General features: G+C 39.6%; 1 protein-coding gene across 4 annotated transcripts in view; it reads left to right on the top strand.

Annotated features, from left to right (window-relative positions):
* KCTD1 (potassium channel tetramerization domain containing 1) overlaps window positions 1–19,994 on the top strand; it is a 105,194-nt gene that overhangs the window by 63,845 nt on the left and 21,355 nt on the right. For 3 of the 4 annotated variants that reach the window (XM_062568147.1, XM_062568148.1, XM_062568144.1), the window contains exon 2: window positions 4,364–4,542. In XM_062568147.1, coding sequence (XP_062424131.1) covers window positions 4,364–4,542 — 179 coding nt within the window. Of the gene's footprint in view, window positions 1–3,869; window positions 3,900–4,363; window positions 4,543–19,994 lie in introns of those variants that run through there. The other variant, XM_062568145.1, reaches the window with a different exon arrangement.

Genomic DNA, 19,994 nt, shown 5'->3' with positions numbered 1-19,994 from the left:
TATGTTTTGTGTTGGGAAGTCTGTCCTCCAGTAAGTGAGCTCAGTTGTATTGTAGTGGTATGTATTTGGCAAGGTTTCTGACTTTTAAGAAGGGAACTGGCATGACTTTACTCAAGACCACAGAGTGTAAATAATGCTTCTGAAACCACTTCTAATAGTAGTAGCCTAACATTTGAGGAGATGGGGGGGTGGGCAGACAAGAGGAAGCTTACTATCTCCTTGGATGTACACATTTACCAGCATGTTGTAATTGTTCTTCAGCTCTCTGGAGTTTCTCCCACTTGCACCGGAAGATTGGCATGGTCCCTAGGTTGCTCTTTGGTAGACCAGTTGCATCAGTGTGCTTTCCAGCCCTCCAGTCAGTGCATTTTTTAGCCCAGGTGTAAAGGCTCATTCTTTATATTCTTGAGTTGAGATGCTAAGGGAGTAGAATAGAAGAAAAGGTAGAGAAAAGAGAAGTGATCTGAGAGCTTTTCTCTGAGCTTTTTTTTTGCTTCTTGCAGAAAGACTTTTCAATCCCAAGGATGTCTGTAAGTCCCAAGGAGAAGTTTTGGGAAGGGCTTTGTTTGCTTCTGTTGGGTTTGTAGAAAGGCTTACTAAAGAAAAAAATGAGAGCAGATTAGGTGTGCTCAAAAGACATGGGCCTGTTGACTCCTTGTTGTTGAAAGACTCCTGTCAGCAAGAAAGTGGAAGAACTTTTTTTTTTTTTTTTTTTTTTTTTAATAGAGCATAGTTCTTGTGCTGAATCAAAACTGAAATGTCTCATATGGAGTGAATACTTTGGAATTAATTTGTCTTTAACTTGCTTAGCACAAATTTTAGTAGCGCTTCTGAGTATTTTGTTACTGTAATAATATCATTCGAGTTTTGAAATCGGAACTCCTTATTTGGAGAAGTGGTCAGAAAAAAATCTTTGAGGATTAATGTTGAGGGTATGCTAAGCTTTTCAGACAAGAGGAAATGATGTAAAACCCGGGAATTCCTGCTCTTATTTAATTTTTAATAGGATAAATACTGAAATATTTGTAAAGAAAGGTATCAAGTGAAAAATGAACTGTTAATACAGATTGGGAAGGTTGCTGCCCAAGCAGCCTGCACGTGCTATTCAGCTGTGCTTTGTGCCTCACTCATGAATGAACTTGGTGTGGTTCCTGAAGCAGAACGCAGTATCTGTGACGTCCCGTGTGACAACAGCTGTGTTTGAACTACATATAACCCCTTCCTGTGTGCAAGAGACCTATATGAGACCAAACATATCAAGACAGGCTTCTGAAGAGCATTTTGATTCTTTTGCCATCAGCTGGTGTGAACAGCTCAAGATCCATTGGATTCCATTAAACTTAGTTTCTGAGATTCCCTTTTCTCCTCCTGTTGTTGTTTCTATTTGTAATCACCGTAGGTTTCTGGAAACTTAATTGTGGTGCCAAAATGCTTGTTATGGAGAAATGCTGTCCAAATCCAATGAAACTGTACAGTGCCTTGTTCTAACCATTTTTCTGTAAACCTGTTCACTTCTTTAAACTGTAGTAAGCAATGCAATCCGTGAATTTCTTGAGAAATTGTTTTTGCCTGCTATTACCTCTTCCATAATTCAACTAATACAACAATTTAACTCCGACCTGTTAAACAAGTGTCAAAATAGTCTCTCATTCTGGGTCCACTGATGAACTACGCTTTCACTTCTGTGTTGTGGTAGTGAGTTGCACCATGTACAAGAAGCACTCGATTCTCTGAATTCCATTTCTGATTTAATTTCTCCAGGACAACTGCAGTTGATGCCGTTGCCTAATTTTCGTGTGGTCTCCAAAACAGTGAAAGCGTTATATCCAGGGGAATGTGCTTTGTGAGCTAAGTTGGAGTAAGGTTAGTGTTATTGTATTTAATATCTAAACATTGAGCATATAAGTGCTTTTTCTTGAGGCATAGTAAATTCAGGTAACTTGGAAGGGAGAATGTTGAAAAGAAGGAGGGTGAAACAAGATAGCAAAGGTTTTATTATAGAGTGTATTTTTTATTCCTGGGAGTTTCAGTAGATAAAGGCTCTGTGTAAATGGCAGCTGGATTACATCTCACTTTGGAAACCAGTTTAACTTTTTTGTTGTTTTTTTTTGTTTTGTTTTGTTTGTTTTTCCTTATAAAATGGCTACAGTTCTTCAGCCTATCTCCCTTCCTTGCAGTAATGTTTATACTCTACATTTTTCTACCATTTCATACATCCTGCACTATCATAGCTATGCTGAATGAGGTCCCAGCCTAACTACAATATTAACCCTGCAAATCTGTTCATTTTCTCCTGAGCAGCCTGAGGCAGGATATACAGTAGATGTGTCCAATTGAAAAACTATTACAGACTCCGTGGTGCTGCAGTGTGCTAAATTGCAACAGGGTTGTGTTTTTCTGACAAAAAAAGATCCTCATAAGGGAGGTAATGTTGACTATTTCACACAAGTTACAGAATTTGTTTTTTGTTTTAGTCTCAGCCTTCTTTGTTGATTTAAAATTGTCTGACTGCTTTTAGGCACTGAAACGTGTTCCTTTGCCCACAGGCTGCTTTCCTGTTGTTATTCATCAAGAGGGTTTTTTTTTATTTTTTTTTTTAAAAAAAAGACCCAGTTTGTATCTTCTCTTGCAGTCTTATTTTCATTTTTTCAGTTGTTACTTTTAATTTTTTTCATTATTTTGTTAAATATCATCCTGCAGATCAGTAGCATCTTGGGTGGTGGTTGTACCACATAGAATTTATAGCAGACATTAGTTTTGCATAGCATGTATACCTTATTTTGCCTGGACTTGTCTTCATCATGCTGCAGGCACCTCCTCAAGCAATTGTAGTAATTATGAGTGGTATTTCTGAAAACTTATATTAACTTGTACTTATAAAGAAACAGAGGGCGAAAAAAAACCAAACTAAACTCTCCCCAGCATCTCAGCTAGGTTTTTTACTTCATCTCTTAAGTTTTTTTTAGTATTTGACTTAAACTTACATTTGTGTATGAAAGTCAGTCAGTTAAGTACCTTGTGGCTTATAGGTGCCTTTTGTTACATACTACTTGGGTTTATTGTGCAACATTGGCCTGTAAATCATTTCAGTTAGACACTTACCTGGCTCATGTTGCCTTTATAGTTTGAATCTTTAACAGCCATGAAAAATGTATAAATGATTGTTTTAAACACCGAAGGACTTGACTAATGGGAGCAGCCGGTAATTCCCGCACACAACCATGTTCTTCTCTGCTTCTCCCAGGTTTAATAGCAAGCTCTGCCGAGGTGTTTGCAGAGTCCTGTACCTTTCCTAGCTAAAAGACATGTGGAAAGAACAAAGCGGGTGTTGGGATGAAGAGTATCTGACTTCTTGCTGCTTTGCTTACCTTTTAAATGTAAAACTTAGTGATTTGCAAGGGCTTTTAGTTCTCGGGCCGCCTTTAGAAGTTTCCGCCGTGCGCAGAGCGTTCCCGCAGTCGAAAGCGCGGTCGTCTCCAAGCCGCTCGTGAGCAGGTTTCTATTTTAATCTCAGAGTTTGAATTCAGCCTGCCTTGCCGGCTCCGGCAAATCGCTTTGCGGGGCTCCACCCTGCCTGCGCGCAGCCCGTGCGCGCGCTGCTCCCCGGCGTCCCGTCTCTGCCTTTGCGACCAAAAGTTGGTTTCATCGGCAAGCGTCCGCTGCCGGGTCGCTTTCGGAGCTCGCTTTCTTCGGGGAGTCGCTCCGACCTGCAGCCTATGTGGGGCCGTTTGCTGTGAGACGTATAATTTTTAAATGGAAAATGTCTTTCTCAAAGGCTGTCGATGTCCAGTGTGCCGCAGTACATGAACAGTTGACTAGTCCAGGTGTTTCTGCTTCTATTTTCGTGATATGTGAATTGGAAAACCGAGCGAAGCGTGTGCAGAATGGAGGAGTTACGGGTTTGTATTTCTGTTCTGGCTGTGTAGCAATGAAGGAGGGCTTGGGAAGAAACATAAATTCTGCCTGTGGTTTTTAATGAAAGAAAATAGTATTTTTCGCAGTCTTTCTGTCTACAGCTAGTAAGATTTTTTCAGAGCCTTTATCAGCTCTTAAATGTGAGAACAGGAGGGTGGTGTGTATGGATTGTCTGTCGTAAGCAGCGTTCAGGAACAACTTGTTTTATTGAACTTGTTTTCTATGTTGTGGGTCATATCATTGCATTTTGCCCTACTTTACCTATTTAAAACGTAGCCAGTTAACAGGTTTAAAGCTGGATTGACTTTAAAATTGCCAAATATTTGTCTGCACTTTATTAAGATGAAAATCGTAAGCTGAGACTGTGAGGCAGTGCTGTTGACTCTAGACTGGGGGTTTCTGCGGGGTTGTTAAGGAGATCATTAACCCGCGGTCTATCTCTTCACAGGACAGTCGGCCCAATATGTCAAGACCTCTGATCACTAGATCCCCTGCATCTCCATTGAACAATCAAGGCATCCCCACTCCAGCACAGCTCACAAAATCCAACGCACCAGTTCACATTGATGTGGGTGGGCACATGTATACCAGCAGCCTGGCCACGCTTACAAAATATCCTGATTCCAGGTAACTTTAAAAAGATTGTTCTGCATGTCTTCGGCAACTCCTGTTCTTCAATTTTGTCCTTGGACATCCTGTCCAAGGCGCTCTCCAAATGTTAAACTTAATTCATTTTGTTTCAAAATTCAGCTAGGTTTCTGTATTGGTAGGAGGTTAGAGACTGACTTTTCTTTCCCTCCTTCACTGCATTTCAGACCTCTATAAATCCCTGTGTTTATGTGCTAAAAGTGAAGTCAATGATAATACTTTCTTTCTGTTACATAGAATTCTTGTTTTATGCCTGGGCACCCATTTTGCAGTTTATTACATTCAAAAACTATACAGATCCTGCATTTAAGCCCAAAGGTGGAAGTCTGGGAGTTTCTGGTGGTGTTGTTTTTGGAGCAATAACTGCTTTCCTGCATTATCAGTGTGTAATCTCAGCTGTATCAGTAGAGATAAAGGCATGGTTGTATACAACAAAATACAGAACAGTACTAAATGCTTTTTATAGAAACTTGGGACCTTTTAAATAATTAGACTCTTAATTCTCACTTCATATATCTTCTAGGTGAAACACTGGTGATTCTGGTAGGTTATTGGTAGTAAGCAGTTAAACTTTTCTAAAAAGAATCTTTAAAAAAAACACATTGAACATGTAATGAGTGAATATTTCATGGCTGTGATTACAGATAGACATTGTAGTGGTACTGTATTTCTAAATGACTTAGCTATCATGTATTAGATATTGACTGTATCACAATGTTATTCTTATACCCTGTTCTTCACTGCCTGATCCTGTTTTAGAGGGAAGACAGTGCTACCTTCATGGTCTTCCCACTCCAGCATTCGGTTGGAGGAGGAAATTAAGATGAAACTCCCCTTTCTTCCCAGTCGTTTGTATTCCTTTCTCTCTCCTCTTCAATGCTGGAGCAGAAAAGAAACTCTGCCTAGGGTAAGCAGCATAAAGCTATGGGTTCATGGGGAAGGAGAACCCAGAGGGTTCCTGCTGCTACCTTGACATGCGTCCTTCATCAGAGAGGTGAGACCAGGTCTCATTTCCTCCAAAGCTGGGTTGGTGCATGGGGGATTAGTGAGAGAGGAGGGGTCTAATCTATTGGATCTTTGGCCATAGGCACTTACCGACATTGTGATTCTTAATAGCACTGGGATCCTTTCTCTTTACTGATGATTTTGTGAAGGATTCAGATGATATCATCCTCTACAATAAGAATGTTAGGTATTTTAATTCTTGTAACTAGCTGGGTGCTAAAGAAATTAAGTCACTCCTTCCTAAAACTTGAAGAGCATCTTAAAATAGAAATCTTCAGGTTGTTTTCTGTAATACAGTTTGTCTGGGTGGCATCTTCTCAGTCTATATGAACCACAGTTAAGTGGTTCAGTTCATAAGTACTTTTTATTGCAACACAAGCTTCTCTTTCTCTGTCAAGAGCTAGACAGTTCCCCCAATCAAGTGTTGTCCTGTTACATGACTACTCTCCAGTGTCACCTTTATCCACTCTTTTGAGTTAGTTGAATAACAATGATTCACAATTGAAGTATTTATTAATGAATTTCTTTTGTCTACGTAAGCTCGTGTTTTGATCAGCAATTTTCTTGTTGGGGGATAGAAGGTAGAGGCAGGAGGCAAGTTTGGGAGTTTCTAGCATCCCACAGCTCTAACTTTCCTTTCCAAAAAGTACAAAATACACTTCATGAAATATATTTTTTTATATGCATACATTTTACTGCTATTACTGCCTCTGTAGCATTCCTTACGTAGTTTTACGTAGGATTGTAGTAGTGCTTCTAACTGTAAGAGCTGATGGTCTGCCAGGAGAGACTGAAGCAATGTCTGGAAAAACTTGAATTGTTCTTCAAAAACTGAATCTGTCACTTTTAGGAATTTTTCCTAGGAACTGTTTGTGTTCAACTACCAGGAGTTGTGATTACGTAGCATTTCTCAGTAGCTGTAGTGATGGCTGGTTGTGTCTGAAACTGTAGTAAAATGTCTCCCTGATGTTGGGTGCCTTCTTGCAGTGCGGCATGAGAAACTGTTGCTTTTAATACATGTAGTTTCTGTTCTCATGTTAAATTCACTGGGAGAGTGTATTATTTTTTTTAAGTGAAGAAACTAAAATATCTTTTCATAAGTGTGTATGGTAGCAGTGGAGTTTGTTTGATATATTCTGCTTTCAGTTGAGCTATTGTAACACTTTAAAGTGAAAGCTATGCCTGTAGTGTCAAAGCTAGTTTAATAAATTAAACATTTCAAAGCTCTTCAAACGTAATTTACCCCCCAATCCTAAGTTATAGGTTTCAAGTCATTCTGATATGCGTTTGTGTTTCGGTTCTGACAGTAAGTGTCTTTTGACCCCTTTGATGAGAGCATAATGCCAGTGTAGCTGTTAGAACCTGGAATTCCCAGCCACTTCTAGATCTTTAGATTTTTTTTGTTTTTTTTTAACATTAGCAGCTTCAAAAGAGCAATTACTAAACCAGTTTGGGTGTCAAGACAATGGTGTGAGGCAATAAGCTGGCAATCACAATATTATAGTTCATTTTTCATCTGTGGCACCTTAACTTTTTTCCACTGTAGTAATTTTTTAAGTATGTACATTTGTTTGTATGTGTTATAAGGTAAATGCTATCCAGTAGTATTTGGTCCTTAATACATATTCCTTCTTAGAGTCTGACCTAGTCAGAGGATATCTAAAGTCTAAATTTGCTGATGCTGGGTTATTCTAATTCAAGCTTCCAGTCAACATTGCTTGATTTTTCTCCCCCCCTCCCCCCCAGTATCATATGTATGAATAAGGTCCAGATTGAAGCAGGGTCTTGCAGAGAACTTTGGGTGAGTTGAAGCCTCCTAAGTTTTACCATTATATGAAGTATTGCCTATGAAAAGTAAGGTCCTGATTATCTGGCCTGAAAGAGCACTGCTCCAGGAATGAGTCAAGGCATAGGTTGCAAGCTCCAGCATCTAACAGGTTGAGACATGAAAGTCATTAGACTCCTAACTTGTATTACACGTAGTCTAAGGGCCAGAAGCCTAAAATGAACCTTTAATCTGTGGGCCAGCTACCAGAGTCATCTTTCTTTGAGAGATTGAAAGGGTGATATCCAAACCAGCAGCTCTGGAGTCACTGTGACTTGCCTGCGTGGAGGAGAGCTATCCTAGTAAAGCAGTGTTTACGTTGGAGCAAGGGTACTCTTCCTCCTACTTTGGGTTCATGCATCTCCATTTTTCCCTTCTTGGACAACATGGGAGGAACAGGAGAGGGTACTTTAAAAAGGGTTCCTTAAATGGCGTCAGGTAGAGACTTATGGCCTACCAGGCACATTTTCCATTATTATTTTTTATTAAATCTCCAGCACTGGTTTGTGACTTGATTTGTAAACACCTACTGTCAGGTATTCATCCATTCTTCCAAGAGATTATATGAGCATCTTTCAGCTTATGCTGCGTCTCTGCCCTTTGCTATAGGAAGATCGCTGAGGGCTTTTGCCAAATGCTTTTGTGATTGAAGAACCCAAGGAACCAGAACCTACCTGTGTTTTGACCAAAGGCTGATACAGTCGAATAATCCAACAGAAAAAACATTTGTCTAACAGTTTGATCTGAGTATTCCTGGAATTTTATGTTCTGAAGCTGAAATAATGTTAAAAAAAGAAAACTAATAAAAATCAGTGATACAGAATTTGCATGAGCCCAGCTATATTCTAGGCCAGAGAGAACTTGCTAGTTTCACAAGGAAGATCACACATAATATTAAGTCTTGTCAACTAGCATCATGTTCTCCCAAGCTACCAGTGAGACCATGCCTCAGACATGATCTCATCCAACTGAATAATAAGTTTGCCAGACACAAGCTTCATGAAAAGATGATTTGAATCAGTATATCTATGTAGAAGCCCTAATATAAAGTCACTCTCCTTAAAGAAATTATATTTTTCTTTAAATGCCTGGGGAGGGTCAAATGTACTTTTGTATAGATTTCTCCATCAAGACTGCTGACCTTGAATATATCACTTGTGCGTAGATTGTTCCTGCTGTTTCTAAAGCGCCGGCCAACAGCGTTGGTTATGCTTGTGTCCATATTATGCTTATGTCCATGTCAATGGACCAAACAATATTATTTCTGCTCTGTGAGGAGTCTTGTGGTTTTGTAGTTTGTTCCGTTTTAAACCAGATTATGTTCTCCTCATCTGGACAACCTAGGGTTTACTTTAAGTGACCAGGTCTGCAGGATGACATTTGGTAGCACGAAGTTACTTCTCAGAGATTTGAGCATACATTTTTTTATTATTATTTTGGTTTTTTGAGTGAATATTTTCAAAAATGCTTGCCATAGTCCAGAACAGACAGACATAAAATGTTTTTTTTTTTCCCAGGGAAGGAAAGATACAAGTTGAGGGTCTGCTAAAGAGGCCTTTCTTCAGAGAGCTGAGGCAAATGCATGCTTTTCCACTGTTCCCTGTGGTCAAAGAGAGTCTGCAGAAAGTGAGTTGAGGTTTTAGAGTTTATGATTATGAATAGAGAAAGCACAGGTCAGTTAGTTCTGATATCTAAACCTGCACAGCCTTTTCTTCTTTTTGTAGAGCACTATCATTTTTCACTAGGGTGAAACCCTGACATAGAACTGGCATGCCTATGTTTCGCACCTTAATGCTGCCTGTCTGACATTTGCCAAAAGTCATTGTGCACCAGACTTGGAGCACCTTGGCTGACTGGCATAATTAAATGGGAATATGTTTAACTTTGGTCAAATGAGCGTCAGCTGTCTGATATCTCTGATATCAGCAGTGTCATCTATCTCATAGGTTCAAAGCATCTGGACTTTTAATTAGTGCTGTCCAAGTCATCTGGTACAAATATTTGCACAATACCATGGCATCGCATTGCCACATTCTGTATTCTTGTCGTAGAATGGGAAGATTTAATTACAGCCTATGTTGCCTTCTGGAACCTTTTGAGGGGTATCTAATGGTATAGTTGCATCTCCCATCTTGAGTTACTCCCTGCATAAGAAGATGGGTTCTTCTTGTACAGTGTTTCACAATACTCCCAAATTTCTGCCCAAGGCTGTTTCAGGTTTTCATATGAACCAATCCATTCATGTCCCGGTTTGCTTACTCAATCTTTACTCTCAGCCCTCAGGGAAATTAAATTTCACACACTTGGATCCAGTTAGTTTTTTTTTTTTTTTTTTTGGTTGGTGAAATGTGTGTGGGGGGGTTGTTTAGTTTAGTTTTGTTTTTTTTTCCCCCATCAAGAGTACAAAATCATTTAATAGAACTCTCAGACAATCCTTGGACTTTACTGACAGTTTGGGAGCAAGCCATTTCCTTAATAGGTTACGTACATGGGCCTCCAAGGATACGAACATATTATGAGTTAGACAGGTTAGAACTGTTTCAGAGCTTTGGCTGTTTCTCTCTGAAGATTGTCCCTGGTTCCAAATAAGACACCCGCATGGTCCTAACTTCTTGCTTCTGCATGATGCAACAGCTTGCTGGAGGCTGCTGGTTAGGAGGTCTGTTGTGATGGGGCTATTTTGCACTTTGCATAGGACACCTTTTGCAGCATTGCTAAGGATACAGTCCTTCTTGGGCTGTGTGGATAGTACCTCTCAAACTGTAATCATGTGAAGCATATTATTAAAAAAAAATAAAAAAGATTTCTAGCTAAGGAACTTTTTTTTTTTTTTTTTTTTTTTTGCTTTTTAAGGAAATGCTAACTGGATGGGTGTTAAATCTTTGCTGACATCCATTCTCAGTATCTCGATTAAACTTCCTGAAAGACACATCTCTATTTGTGGAAGTATTTGGTGATTTTTTTTTCCTAGAGAAGCAACATTCACATCTAATGAAGAAGTAGTTCTTAAATACTGTAGTAGTACAGTAGTTAGAGACTAAAGTAGTTCTTCATTTTTTGAGAACAAATGTTGAGTGTTGCTAATTTCAAAGAGCAAGTTTCCTTGAGTGTTTTCAATATTATTGTATTTTAGCATTGTCTGCTGCGTTAGCATGAGTGGTCTAGGTGGCACTTTTGTAAGATTTCGTAACATTCCTAGCAGGGGGGAATAGGCAGAAGAGGATAGCAGAAGCTCAATTTAATCTTTCTTACCTATTCTGGTTTGTGCGTTTAGTTATTCGCCTTTTATATTTCATCATTTGATTGTTGCATGGTCTTGTGGCAAGGGAAGGGGTTTGAGAAGGGGAAATAACATTTGCTGTGTTACTGACCTAAGATAACTGTTAAAGCTTTGAGCTTTTGTTACTTCCTAACAAGGTTAACAAAAAAGCAGTTTGTAAAATGCTTTGAGATGATGATTGAAAGTGTAAAAGATTACTGTCTCAAAGTGTAAATAATTATAGATGCCGGTAACTGAGAGAGAGACAGTTGATGATGTTGGTATCGTCAGTAACATTAGTTTAAAAAAAAAAAAAACACTGATCCAGAAGGACCATGCTTATTACAGTTAGTCCAACATAGTTCAAAACTTCCGTGCTATCACCTTGTCTCACTGACTCCGGGGGTGCTGTTCCATATTTTGTTTTGATTGGTCTATGCACGTATATAAACTTGGAGGGAAAAATGTAGAATAGTGTAGGGTAATGTTCTTTGTTCCAGTGTCAAGGAATCCTGAGAATTTATGCAACTAATACTGTGAGGATAAATCTTTTGTAATACACACTTATCAATAGAGAGCTCAAAGGCATATATTCTGGTCCTGGCTATGCCCAGATTAGTTTTATCTCTGGGTGTGTATCCTGAAATCAAGGTGTATATTATTGACCTCAGTTTGCATCAATTAGTGACAGCTGACATATGGTGAACATTGTTACCTCAGCAGAAGTTAATATTTTCTGTGTTAGTCCTGAAATATATCCGTTAACTTGCATGGTCAGTAAGTTTGGGTGTTGCTTGTGGCCACTGACTAGTGAATATGATCAGATTGTCTGACTTTTATATCATGTGGTCAGTAACTGGTAGAGTGAGTGATCACTGAAAGGGGCCATCAAGTTGATACTTTCCTGTTATAAGTATCAGTGAAAACATTTTTGTGTACTACTTATTTGGAGGATTAGAAATAGGGCTTTCTATTAAATGCTTTTGCATTCAAATATAATATATTTGAATATAAATATAATATAAAATGGCAGTGAAATCAAGATAGTGAATTGTCAGAGTACGTTCTGCACATAAGCAGACATAGAAGATAGATGAACCAGACTCCTATCACAGGGGCTGATACCATGCATAACTGGTTACATGAGCATGACATGGATGGGAATATTCAGAGGAATAAATCTCTACATGTGGCAAAGCTAAAGGCTTCAGCTCTTTTCTATGAGACTCTTAGTCCTCTTAGCAGCAAACATGCTTCTTGAGGGAGGAAAAAAAGAATCTATAGTGGTAATTGTCAGTATGGTTAATAGATTCCTTTTCCAGTAAGTTTATGTGGGATTGTATGGGTTGGATCAACCTGTCAGTGAGAGGGGAGAGTATCAGTAGCTTGCCTGAAAGGTCTGCACTTTGAGAAATCATTTGATTTTAATGACTGCTTGATATCCATCCGTGAATGGAAATCTGTCAGTGATGAACAGTTGATTGTAGTAGATATGCTTTTTCACCCAAGACCATGGCTCCATAAACCAGCTTGAAGGCACTCAAACAGTGTTTTTCTTTCTAACTGGCTGAGAAAATACTGAGGAAGAAAAGGAGTGCTGAGCCTGTGGTTCTTGCTGCTCTGATAAGGATAAGGCCATTAGAAACCGAGCGGGCAATTTCATGCTCGATGGTGAAGTACTCTCTTCACAGGTCATTTCTGATTGGATCTAGATTTGCGTCACAGTCTCAAGGTGCAGCGTTTTGTTTTGCCTTTTGCTCTGCTCAGTCTTTGCATTCAAGAAACTGAGTCTTAGTACTAGGATATGATCCTACTCCCACATAAATTGTTTGTACTTCATTGGTCTTTCATAAATTGCAATGTAGTTGCTAAGCAAATTGGCATCTAGTATGAATGTAATTGCAGAAGTAAACATTTGGCTTCCAGTTTTGCTGTCAACACCCGGCCACCTATTGGGTGTGTTTGGAGCTTTAGGATATAGATTCCAATTTCTGGCTTGCTGCTTTCTGGTAATGATCAACCTTCTGGCTGGGTTTTACACAGAAGTATGTTTGCCATTTGGGAATATATTTAAAAAACTTGCATAGGAAAGGTGGAAAGTTGCTTAGAACCCAATGATTATCTGAACTCTGCTTAATGCAGATAACGCATAAATGCTTTGTGCTGGCCGAGGGGATGGCATCAGTTCCTGTTACATGAAAGTGTCCTCTAACTTAACTGCTTTGCATTTTATGTGAATGTGGCATGTCTTGACTAGACAACTGTCATCTAATCAGCTTTATTTCTCCTGTATCATTCATTCTCAGCCTTTCTTCCCCTCAGTCTGCAACTCTCAGAATGCCTCTCCAGTTACTGCCCAGTACGTTTCTCCTGTCTCCATTCTGCTCTGAGAATCGAGCTTGCTTTTGTCATCTGAACTCCCTCATTTCTTTGCCTTCATTTCTTTCTTCATCTACATTTTTGTATTTCTGTTGGAAGAAATGGAGCTTACGGAAGTCACAGGTGACCTTACCTAACCAGATCAAAGTATGTTATTGCTTCTTGTTGCTTTCTCTCTACATATCCTGTGTGGTCTGGCTCCTGCTGATGGCAAGTTTCCTTTGAATATAGTTAGTCAGCTAGCATATTTTGCTCAAATGATGCTTTCAACCTTAGCAACATCAGTTGAAAGCATACTCAGACTCATCAATATTGATCTCTCTCAGGGAAACTGTGAATTAGTAAACAAAATACACTGCTTCTAGCTTGGGCCAGTAGGTTAGCTTTGATCTATGGAGGTGTTCTAGGCCAGTTGTCACTACACAACAGTTGGTCAATTTTCTTGATCTTCTAAGCCACCCTACCGAAATCTTCACCTGTCCTAAAGCTTGGGTATGATATGACTTTCTGCATGCCTCAAACCTTGGTGGGGAGAGGAGCTCCAGTAACAGTTGGAAAGGAGCTAAGCTGAGCTTGTAGCTAATTCTTCTGACATTGTACAAACTTTATACAGTTTCACCTTTAGGAAAACAGTGGTCTTAGGGTCACCTTCCCACCTCGTCCTTTGACAGTGCAGTTTGTGTAGGCTAGCTCAGCTGCTTGAAGCAATTCGGTGCAGCACTCCACCTGGACTAGTTTATCCTGCTTCCAGCTAACTCAGCTGTGCTGCATCTGGGACCCAAGCTAATTACTGAAGACCTATCTTTTATATTTCTACATAGCACTGCATTTTGCAGTACAGGCACTTGGTGAAGGAAAGCAATGCTGGCAGTTCATAGCTTCCATGAAACAACTTTCTGTTTGTGAAGAAATGAAAGGAGAATAAGAAAAAAATGCAGTTTTTCTTCTTGAGATGAGATGGCTGAGCATAACAATATTTAGTGCAAGAGGGTATACTTTAATGGTTCATCAATTTATAAAGACAAAGATTCATTCTATATCCTAGACCCCAACGGTGTTTTCTGGTTAAAATGTGACCTGGCTGTCAGTCAAACGGTAGACATAATTGTTCTTTAAATGACCTATCAAAATACCATTCATTTTAATTAAAAATTGTATTTATGTTCTTGCATAATCCATTTTCGAACTGTTAAAGCTCTTTTCATGTGAGGAGTGCCGCAGGTAGAGAGCTCTATGGGCTGTGAGACGCGCATATGAAACAGGAGGAGTGGCTGAGGTCCCAGTACAGCAAAATATGGCTTGCCTTTGGTTCCCACTGCCATGGAGGGAGATGGAGGGATAAGCGGCATCTCCCAAGACCACACCCAAGCTCTTTGCGTTCCTTGCTGAAGAAATTGCTTGTAGTTACTTACTGTGGCATAGAAAGTTATAGTAGTAACATTTCCCATAAGTGTGTCATTTCAGAGCAAATGATGGATTATGTCCTTCCACACCCCAACCCTATTCTTTGTGCTATAATTAAAAAATAAATGTTGCAATGTTGAATTGGAAATATTTTCTGCCATACAATGAATTTGTTTTGTTAGGTTGCCTGGATGTAATTGCAACAATGTCAGTGTATTAGAACCTTGTCACGGGATAATGGTTTCCTGCCGCTATGCAAGTGCCAAGTCCTGGTTTGCTTAGTAGCTCTAGTGCTGTTTATCTTCATCAGCAGTAGTGATTATTTTGCTTCTGTAAGTTTTTTTTTCTTATTTTATTTCCCATATGCATACTATAAATTACAGTTCCATGTGAATGCTAACCACAAATACTAAACAGTAGGAGACACTTCCATGCCAGAGAGGCTCAGCTGAAAGCTAGTTTTAAGTTTGCCCAAACTTGTTGGAGGTTCGAGGGGAAGGAGTTCAAAACGGCTACCCAGTCTCATTAAGGTCTGCTAGACTCCTTCCAACCATCTAAAAATTGATTTCTTTTAAACAGTTTAGAGGGCCCTGAGGGTCTTAGAGCTTACATAAAAAATGAAAACCCTTCCTGTCTTAGAGCAGTGCAAGCAGTCAATACAAAAGAGAAAAATGATCTTTTAAGTGTATCCCATTGAATCCATTATCTGGAGGGCCCATGTGTGACATTTCATCAAAATATCATCACCTCAGCGATACCGAGGGGAGAGGGTGAGGTTGCAGGTGGGGAAGCTCAGAGAAAATGCTGCAGTACTGTGCCACAGGATGGACTGAATAGGATGCAAGCCAGAAAATGAGAGCTGTAGAAGAAAAATGCTGTTTCTTTTTATAACAAATTGATTTCATATTTAACATGTTTGATGCAAACAAATTGTTCAGGAAAAGTCTGAATGTTACTTCTGTGTGTGAAAGCCCCACTGAGCATCTATGGCAATGCTTTGCTTTTGATCTGAATGCAAACTTTATTTCAGATTTTTTTTTTCATTCCAATTATAAAGAAAAAGGAAGAAGAAAAAAAATTAGTGTTTGGTGAACTGTCAGTGTATTCTAGCCTTACTTTGGCAGGTTGTCAAGGTGTTAGAGGGCACTGCCTTGGGCTAAATTTGTGCTGAATTTCATAGAATCATAGAATGGTAAGGTTGGAAGGGACCTCTGGAGATTGTCTAGTCCAACCCTCAGCATAGCCCACATGGGGGTTGAACCCGCAGCCTTGGCATTAGCAGGACCACGCTCTAACCAACTGAGCTAAACCTGCCCCAATTCTAAGTGTGTCAATTATTAATTTTTAAACTCTAAATTTTAAAAAAAATATTTTTATAGTCTTGTATTAATGAATTTTGTTTTTCTTAGACTAGCATGAAAGGAAGACTTGATTTCTATTGTTCTAAGTTTGTAGTATTTACTTAATTGTGTAGTGGCATTTTTGTGGTTGGCATCTTTGACTGTCAGTCTTTCTTTGCTACAGATAATAAGGATGTTGTTGTTTGGAAGATTATATGCAATAAAACAGAAAAGAAATAATCAGATTTGTTTCAAAGCAGTAATCGGTAGTAACCAATAATTCAGAAATGCCATTGAAAGATGAGTTTTTTGGAGCATAGCAGCAAAGGGAAGAATGAAGAAAAAATATTGTGAAATCAAAGAGTGCTGTGAAATATGCATCCTTCTGGGTCTCTTCCACTTCCTTTGGTGAAAAGTTTGCTTAAGTAAACTGAGCTGGTAGGCAGTGGGTGTGTGCTTTTGCGCAGTGATAGACGCCCAGGTGTATTGTTGGCCTTGATGATCCTAAAGACAAAGTGCTGTCAACATTCCTAATTGGTTATTTCCCAATAACACACACCCTCAAGTGTCTGGGGACTATAAAACACTTTTTTTACCTAGCCTTCCTACATAAATAATGAAGCACTTCAAATAGTCATCCAATTATATTCAGCTTCTTTCTTGACGAAGGGTTGCCAAATGAAGTTGGACATGCTTCTGATACAGAATTTCAGCCTATGTCTATGTTGGAATGATTTAGTTGTAATTCATAACTTCTGGGAAGAGATTAGATAACAATATGATGATTTCTGCAGCCTTAAAAGCTATAGTTTTTGCTTTATATTCAATTCTAGTTTACTACTAGTATAATTTCAGAATTTAAAAATATAATAATTTAAAATATATATTTGCATTGTATACTTTGAGCTGGTTCCCATGAAACTTCTCATGTTTCATTTAAAAAAATAAGATTTGCTGTTTTTCCAGATACAGTTCAGGCAGGTGCATATGCCTGAAGTAGCCATCAAGTGTTTGAAAAGTATGCACGTTAACCTTGTATTATATTTATTTTCCTCTTCTAATTTTTCATGATAGGTTCCCAATATGCAGATGTATTATTATTATTAAATGGATTTTTCTCAAGTCTTGCTTATGCTTTCAAAAACAATGATCTCATCCTTTATAGGATAGTAAGGTGTTATTTTACTTTACAAGTTTGCACTGCAGATAAACTCCTCTGAACGTTAATCTTCACTTTGGCCTTCCAAAATGTGAAGAAGGTGTTGTGCCTGATGCCTGGTCATGCCAGTTTTCTGTCCTGCTGCAGTGAAACTATAGAGTCCTGTTGGCTGCAGCATGCTGCTGGAGTGGAAAACCTTGGGACTGTGTCCACCTTCTCAGTGCAAAGGAGATGTGCGATTAGGGAAATGGTGATAAATGTTGTTACAGGAATATGTAAAGCTGGGGGAGTTGTAGCAGGAAAGATGTCTTCCTACTTCCATCTCCCCTTTGAAAGAAGTCCTGGGAAAGGAAGAGGAGAAAAGCTGCTGCTTTTCTGTAGCCCAAACTTATTTGGAGGCTCTGATTTTTATCAAACGTTCTTATTTTTCCAGCTTTTAATGCTGTTGTCCTGTAAACACGGGCCTTTGGCCTTGCCTCGCGCACCAGCCGTGTCTTGTTTAGCAGCTAACCTCGCCAGGAGAGCTGCAGTTGTGCTCTCCCATTTCCCCTTTGGATTGACAGTGCAGTTTTCAGTAACTGAGCAGGTGCTGCTCTCTGAGCTGCGGAAGTCAGTTCCAAGTGAATGTTTCCCTATTTCGCTTAAAAAATAGAAATACCCCCCCCCCCAATCAGATATATTTCGTACTTCTCTCTTTGGGAGGCTTAACAAAAGGAAAGTTGAAGAGGATGTTATTGACAGTTGCTATTTGTCTTGGCGTCATTGTGAGACATTGGTTTGAGAATAGAAAGGGCTAATGTGGCTGCATCTTTCAGTTGCACTTAACCTCAGTGTGGGTCACTATTTCCTATTAAAATGCAGAGTGGCTAAATCAGAGGTGCGTATCCCTCCTTGCACCAATTGACTCCTGAAAACGTGACAAACTTTAAAGGCCATAGGATTGATGAAGAGCAACAGGCTTTTGTACTGTGCAAAAAACGAAGTTGATAATACAGTTCTCGTTTGCAGGAGAAAAAAAAATCGGTTGTGTCCTCAAAACCCGTCCCTGAGTCGGCAGGATGGGTGGGCTGCAGGGCACCACTGCTGCGGGCGGGTGCTCCCCGCAGGAGTGCTTGGCTCTGGCCCAATCCAAGGGGATTTCATTCGAAGGACCCTTGGGCTTGCAAGCCTGAATCGCTTTTCTTGCTGAGTGCTTCCACTGAGAAAGATAAGTGGTGATAAAAGCTTTATCAGATGAAAATTGAAGAGACTGCATATATAGAAGAGAATAAATAGGGTGGGATCTGGAAAAACAGGATCGAGGAAACCTTGTCCCCATAAAGGTCAAGTTTGTTATAGCTGCTGCTGACTGAAGGTATGTATGAAATGAGGGCGCATCCATCGTAGCACAGAGAGAAGCTTTTTTCCTCATGGCTGTCCTAATGTTATTCTGCTGTAGTAATAAAACATTTGCAGTGTGATAGGGCCAATGTGGAAACAGGACTGGGAGGGAGGGTAATGCACAAGGGAAACTCCATGGAAGAAATCCCTGCTCCATGTGGTTCAGCCTGCAGGAACGTGTTCCTGTCAGCGTTCTCTGCTTTCAGATACTGAAATGAAATCCCTTTTCTCTTGTCCATGTCCAGTCATGATGATTAATCAGCCAGAGATATGCTCCCAAAATTAAATGTGCAATTCAGTTCTGCTAGGGTTCATGGACTTTCGGGAACAAACATGGCCTCACTTATTTTATTCCTGTAAAGAAGTCTGTGCTGCTATCTGCAGTGATGTAATGGATGTTTCTAGACCATTCTGAATTGTTTAGCAGAAGGCTTTCCACAAAGATCAATCAGACCTTGCAGCACAATAGAGAGATAGATACCTTTTCCTTTGGGCTCTCTGATATGAAGCCCAAATCTTAGTTAACACTTCTCATCAGTCTCTGCAAAGCTATCAGTAACTATTCATTCCTTCCTTACGGCAGTGTAAATCCCCAGGATATATATCGCTGCCATAGAGCTTTTAATGTCAAAGCAGTTGGCCATTGCTTGGTGGCAATTAGAGGTAGCAAGCTCCCTCAGCCCAGCAAAGCGCGCTGGTGGGCGGCGGAAAAAGGCTGCGCAAGAGCAAGCGGCCAAGTATCGCACCGTTGGTACGCAGAGGGCTGCGTGGCTAATGCAAGTAAAGGCAGACTTCTGTGGCTGCAGTGATTAGCAGGAGGATACAGTTTGATAGTCTTGCTTCATAGTCCAAATTGTTTGCGTTAAATGACATTGTTTTTTCCCAGACCTCTTCCTTTCATTGTGCTAATTAGTCTCTGCTTGTTTCTGTGATTCCAAATGTGAAGTCCTTTTATTAGGAAGGGTAAAGTCAAATGACCAGAACCCTTCCATAATCTCAAACCATTTGTTGTAGCAGAGGAGGATTCTGGATGTGTGTGTGGTGGAAGTGTTGGAGACTTTTGATGAAATTGTACAGCTTTTGATTATCCCAAACTATTTTCAGACTTCTACACTTTTTGATGATGTGGCTCTGTGCTTCTCCTGTAAAGATAAATGGAAACAATTGTACCTATCTCTTGTGATGGTGCAGAAAAAAAAAACCCAGAAATTTAACAGAACACCTAGATTTCTGCTAAACTGAAATTTTACTACATTCAGGAATAGAGCAACAAGTGCCACTTAAATAGCTGTGCAAGTGAAGGAGGAATGCAGAGAGAGTGTAACATACCTTATTTTACATTTTACAGTAAACAGGAGGAAGAAAACATTTTAAAACTATTTTCTGTTCCTGAAAATGTCTGTTTTGGAACTTCAATTATTCTAAAAAATCTTGATTTTCAAATTCAATTACTGAATTGTCAGTTCCTTTTTTTCTTTCTTTCTGTTGTCAAGGGAATTATAGCCATGTGGGACATGCATACCCATGGTGATGGCTGATCAGATTTTTTTTCGGTGTCAGTCAATACTTATTGCAAGCTGCAACTTTATGAGCTGTGCAGCAGTATCAATGTCTGGGGTAAGGGCAAATACAGAAAAACCCTCAGGCAATGATCTCCTCCCTGCCCCTCCTTTTTTTTGT

The sequence above is a fragment of the Rhea pennata genome, chromosome 2 (genome assembly GCF_028389875.1).
Source record: "Rhea pennata isolate bPtePen1 chromosome 2, bPtePen1.pri, whole genome shotgun sequence".
In the NCBI taxonomy this organism is placed as follows: domain Eukaryota; kingdom Metazoa; phylum Chordata; class Aves; order Rheiformes; family Rheidae; genus Rhea; species Rhea pennata.
This window is presented reverse-complemented; position numbering and strand designations above follow the sequence as displayed.